The sequence below is a fragment of the Cornus florida genome, unplaced genomic scaffold, assembly GCF_030987335.1.
Source record: "Cornus florida cultivar Cherokee Brave unplaced genomic scaffold, ASM3098733v1 CherokeeBrave_3.0.0_Hap2_Chr11, whole genome shotgun sequence".
In the NCBI taxonomy this organism is placed as follows: Eukaryota; Viridiplantae; Streptophyta; class Magnoliopsida; order Cornales; family Cornaceae; genus Cornus; species Cornus florida.
The window spans coordinates 33,945,251-33,951,530 of NW_026775581.1; the positions used below are offsets into that span (position 1 = coordinate 33,945,251).

Sequence of the window (6,280 nt, forward strand, 5' to 3'; positions counted from 1 at the left end):
AACGGGTTACATGAATGGCTAGAAGAAAAGAAATCGTAAAAAAAATCTAACCGGTTAAGAAACCTTATCTAACCGGTTACTTAAGGAAAATTATCCAACCCCCTTCTCTGTCCCTTCACATCTAACTGGTTACAAAGGATTTCCTAACTGGTTAGATAGGAAAGAACCTATCAAACCAACTCACTGCCCCTTTTCATCTAACCGGTTACAAAAAACCTCCTAACCGGTTAGATGATGCCCACAGAATGATTCTAATGAAATTTCTGATTTCCAGCCCTGTCAAAAACAATTCCCAACCATCTAAACATGAAATTCAAGGTTCCATGAACATCATCAACCATTTAACATTGCATAAAATTTATAAATATCATCATTCATACATCTTTGAAGCATTTATACAAATACAAAAGATTGTGATTACATTGCAAAATCATTGTTCATACTAGTCCATTACAAAAGGTGTCAAAAGCTTATCCCTACACTCTAAGCTTGCGGGGGTACGTCGTCTACAATGCCCTTGCCATATCCTGAAAATGATAAATATGGGGTGAGCACAATAGCTTAGTAAGGGATGCCTAAAGCATTAGCTTTGGGCTCCCTTGAGTTAACAAACAAAGAATAGAGAAAAGGGATTCGGGGTCATGCATGGAAATACCAATAAACCATAATCAACACAAACATACCATCATGCTATGAATGTCATGCTTTCCCAACCACAATTCCCGGTCCAACTCAACACACATTGAAAACCACTAATCGATTTTATCGAGGCGAGATTGACTAGCCATCTGTAGTTCCAAATTCGGCAACTAATTGGGCCTAACAACCAACTTTACACGTCCGAATCCGACACGCGCTCCCTCTAGGTCGAATTAGCCCCGGGCTCGCGAAACCCGGTTCCTTTCATAAAATCACATTTTTCAACCATTCCCAAATCACTTTCCTTTTTAAAAACAACATTTCAACCACAATTTCCCAACCATGCTTATGCCACAAATGAATTCATGCATCATAGAGATTAATGATTTCATGCTTTCAAAGTCATAGCAACCAAATTACACATTTAATCAACAACACATATAAGCATGCTTTTTCTATTCAACATTCAACACATTTCAACTTGAGATTTAGCATTTAGAACAAGTAAAACACGGAATCAAATAAAGAAACTCAAACAAGAGATAAAGCATGATACTTTAAACATCCCTACCTCAAGAATGCAAACTAAACCCTTAACTCCCAAGCTCGAAAATCCCTAAATACATGTAAGACCGGATGAGAAATGAAGATCTTAAAGAGTAGAACAACTTTCCTTTGTGCTCCCCACCTATATCTTCCTTTAGGTAGCTCAAACCTTAGAGAGAAGCTTGAGATTTAGAGAGATAAAGTGAATGGAGGAGGGAGAGTGTGAGAGTGACGAAAATGGTAGCAGGAGGAAGTGAGGTGGTGGTCTAAGCTTGGCCAATCATTTCCTCAAATGTGTGGTTAAAAATGGGTCAAAAGTTCACCCATGCTCAATTGCCAAAAGTACCCTCCAAAGATCACTAAAATTACACCATGCCACAAAATATCAATCTCCACCCACATACCACATATGTATACCCATTTAACACATTAACTCACATAAAGATAAATGTATGGTAAATGGGAAAACAACACCGGGACCCACACGGCACGCAAAATGAGAAAAGACCCAAATATCCAAAAAGAAATTTCCAGAAAATGGAAAATGACAAAATTTAGAAACATTACATTCTCCCCAACTTAAAGGGATTTTTTCCCCTAAATCAAGCCATACCTGGGGAAGAAAATAACACTGGATACTTGGAGCGAACCTCCTGTTCAAGTTCCCAAGTGGCCTCCTCAACTCCGTGATGTCTCCAAAGAACTTTCACCAATGGTATTGTCTTGTCCCTTAACACCTTCTGCCGTGTGTCAAGGATCTGAACTGGTCCCTCCTCGTAAGAAACATCTTCATTAATGTCCACATCAACCCAACTCAAAACGTGAGACGGATATAGCTCATATTTTCGTAACATTGATACATGGAAAACACTATGGACTCTGTCCATCTGTGGTGGTAATGCAAGTCTGCAGGCAACCTCTCCTACATGTTCCAAGATCTCAAACGGTCAAATGAATCGCGGCGATAACTTGCCACTCTTCTCGAACTTCATCAACCCCTTTCGTGGAGAAACCCGTAGAAAAACGTGGTCTCCCACCTCAAAAGATAGTGGTCGTCTTCACTTATCCGCATAACTCTTCTGTCGGCTCTGAGCTGTGAGCAACCTCTGTCTGATCAACTTAATCTTCTCGGTGGTCTCTAGTATAATGTCGGGTCCTAAGGCGGCTGTCTCACCTACCTTAGTCCAACAAACTGGAGACCTACAAGGTCTTCCATACAACGCCTCAAATGGAGCCATCTCAATGCTCGCCTGATAACTGTTGTTGTAGGCAAACTCGATAAACGGTAGGTGATCTTCCCAACTACCTCCCAAATCAAGTACACAGGCCCGAAACATATCCTCCAAGATTTGGATGGTATGCTCCGACTGGCCGTCCGTTTGTGGATGAAATGCCGTACTAAGGTGCAACGATGAACCAAAAGCTGCCTGAAGTCCTTCTCAGAACTTCGAAGTGAACTTGGCATTCTTGTCCGATACAATAGATAAAGGAACTCCATGCAACTGCACAACTTCCTTCACATATAACACATTAAGTGCTTCTGCATCATCTGTTGTAATACCCCTAATTTTAAAAAGGATATTCCTGGTATTTAATGGTATTTAATTTATTATTTAAGTGCATTTTATTTGATTATGTGTCATTATTTTTTTTATTAGGTGCTTAATTGTTTTCTTTTGTGGTGATTTAATTTATTTAAATGATATTTATTTTTAGTTATTTGATTGGAATTACTTGTTAGTGTTTTAATTATTTAATTGGCGTTAGTGTTTTAATTATTTAATTGGCGTTAATGGTTTAAATGTAATTGGTTTAATTATTCTATGTGTGTCTTATTTGGTTTAATTGGGTTTACTAATTATTATTTTGTTCAATTAGATTATTTGTTAAGTATTTAATGGTGAATAGGGTAATTAGGTAAATACATCTAACTAGGGTTTTAATTACAGTATAAATTAGGGTTTTATATTATAGCCGTCGTAGGTTTCTACGTTAATTGGATGGGCCGGTTAGGATTGTGAGTTGAACTTAAATGAACCTAGGGTTTAGGAAAACTCTATAAGTATAAAATAGACGTCTGTGTAGGGTTTTTTTAAACAAAGCACACGTTTTGTGGAAGTGGAGAAGGAAAAACGCAGTTTTTCACATTCTGCCAAAGTTTGATCAAAGCTCCGATCCCGCTTCATCCGTGGTCTGATCGAGCTGAATTTTGGAGGAGAGGTTCACGACTCAGTGACGCACAATCTGAACGGTGAAGATCAGAGTTTGACCTCGGGAACAGTGATTCGTACTCGTGAACAGTAACTGGGTCGCGCAGGTTTTTTCCATTCTGCCCAGATTTCATCAAACATCCGATCCTGCTTCGTCCGTGGTCCGATCGAGTTGAATTTTGGAGGAGAGGTTCATGACTCAGTGAAGCACAATCTGAACGGTGAAGATCAGAGTTTGACCTGGGGAACAGTGATTCGTACTTGTGAACAGTAACTGGGTCGCACAGGTTTTTCTTCAATTCTGCCCAAATTTCATCAAACATACGATCCCGCTTCGTCCGTGGTCCGATCGAGCTGAAATTTGGAGGATAGGTTCATGACTCAGTGTTGCACAATCTGAATGGTGGAGATCAGATTTTGAGTTCGGGAATAGTGTTTCGTACCCGTGAACAGTAACCGGATTTTGGAACTCGCCGGGATTTTTTAAGAAGACGACGTTGAAACTTTGAACAAAAGTTTCTGAGGCAAGATTCTATCCTTACTCTTTCCCTTAGGCTTCATACTCTTTGCACTCTTAAATGATTCCAGGATTAATGAAGATTAAACTAAACTAAAATGATATCTGTTTTGCTATGAAACTGGTAGTTACAGTAGTGTTGTATGCTTGTTCAACCTAGACTAAGCATGTTTGTGGTTGCATTGTGGTTCCGTGGTTCACGTTTTTCCTTACCACTGCTAGTATAAATTATTGGAAGGATGGGTCTAGATGATAGCTATCTTAACTTCTGTAATAGCAACTGTTGGAACTTAAATACTAGGAGGATTTGAGTTTAACACTAGATCGGTTTTGTGGAACACTATAATTTGAGCATGTCTACATACATACTGTGAATATTGTTTTGATGCTTACATTATCACAGTTAGTATCAACTGTGGAGGTTAGGATTTTGTGATACATACCCTACATATCTGTATGTCATTTGTAAGGTGTTAAATGGAAGTTTTAATTAATTCTGTCTTTATATCAGACTAAAGGGAACAACTTAAATTGGGCATGTATATGTTGTTGTTGTGACCCTGTTTTTCAATGCTGATTTTAATACTGCTAACATTGAATGTTGGATGTTGGAATTTAGTTGATATATACTTGATTTATTGGTATTATTGACTACTGGAGGATTGGAAAGTAGGCACCGGTATGGGACGGTGGCATACTAAGGATGAGTTTGGTTTTTAAATCAATACCATTACCCACCTACTTGGAATAAGAATGGGATTAACTAAAAGTTAAGTCCCGTGGATTTGTATTGTCATGGCAACTACTTGTTGAGCGGCAATACCAGGGATTTTGGATGGATTTTATATATGTACTGTTATGGTGCCTCGGTATGAGCTTGAGCCTCAGGACCGATGGCTAGGGAGCGTATATTCATCGGGATGTGTAGCTGGCTACGATGGTTGGAGGTGTACCCTATTTAGGTATATGTACATATGCCCACTTCGTGTGCGTTTTAGCATGTTACCTCTATTCAGGTTGAGACCGACCTGTAGTCCAGTGAGAGTCCTTTAGTGTGACTATATATATATTTACGGACTATTAGCTATTGTTGAATTGTTTAGGATGTACATGCGTATCGGGCCTCTGTTTGGATTGTAGTAGTATAGAACTTGCGCGTGGGCCTGACCCACTTCTATTTTTCAGGTACACGACAGTTCCAGGCTTAGACGTGTTCGTGCTGAACAGAGGTCTCTATTCACTCTTCCGACGATGTAAGGCTCTCTCTATAGTTTTATTTCTGGACGTTTATTACATTTGTTCTATCTTCCGTTTGGATGTTTAATAGGGGTCCACTAGAGATGGATTCCCAAGTTGTAAACTGATGGAGTTTTGGAGTTTGGGTTTGATGGATTTTAATAATTATAATATTTTGCGGATTCTATTTTTAGTTCCTTCCAGCTTTAATTTCATTTCTTAATTTATTTTGTATTCCGTGTTCATTATAAAATATTAATTGTTTGATATTCCCTCGGGTTTGGGCCTGGGCCTGATTAACCCGTGTCTTGGATCCGAGGGGTATCTCATCTGTTGCCTTAATAGGCAAGAAGTGAGCCGTCTTGGTAAATTTGTCAATGATGACCCATACGGCCTCATTTCCCCTTCGTGACCTAGGAAGGCCTGTCACAAAATCCATAGCAATCTCCTCCCATTTCCACTGCGCTACCGGCAATGGCTGCAATAAATCAGCTGGTCTTTGATGCTCGGCCTTCACTTGTTGACAGGTAAGGTATTTGGCCACAAACTGTGCAACGTCCTTCTTCATTCCATTCCACCAATACTGACGTCTCAGATTGTGATACATTTTGGTACCACCTGGATGAACTGCAAAGTGGGAAGTGTGAAACTCCCGTAGAACATCCTTATGACAAACTGTGGAAACAACCAACAATCCCCTAAATCGTAGATCTCCATCTGTATATAAGGTCCAATCTTTCACTGTCTCACCATTGGAGATTAAGGTGTGAATGGCATCCAAATCCGGATCCTGTTTCTGTGACTCAATTACTCGTCCGATAAGAGTAGGCTGAGCCACAAGACTAAACAAGAATGCCGACTCACTGCCATAGTCACCGTCGAAACACTGTAATCCCATCTCTGCCAAATCTTCAAGCATCTTCTATTTCCGAATAGCCAAACCAGCCAAAGTCCCACGAGATTTCTGACTTAAGGCATCGGTTACCACATTTGCCTTGCCCGGATGATACTGTAAATCAAAATTGTAGTCCTCCAAAAATTCAACCCATCATCTTTGTCTGTTGTTCAAGTCCTTTTGGGAGAAAAGGTACTTGAGACTCTTATGATCCGAGAATACCTCGAATCTCTCACT

At 39.7% G+C, this 6,280-nt stretch overlaps 1 protein-coding gene across 1 annotated transcript; it reads right to left on the reverse strand.

Annotated features, from left to right (window-relative positions):
* Positions 1-219: 219 nt before the first annotated feature.
* On the reverse strand, positions 220-6,067 carry LOC132280943 (uncharacterized). Its single transcript, XM_059782691.1, has 3 exons — positions 5,899-6,067; positions 1,836-2,107; positions 220-276 (listed from the first exon to the last, which is right to left on the reverse strand). Exons 1-3 carry the CDS (start codon positions 6,065-6,067, stop codon positions 220-222), a joined length of 498 nt encoding a protein of 165 aa, XP_059638674.1.
* Between the last annotated feature and the right edge of the window lie 213 nt (positions 6,068-6,280).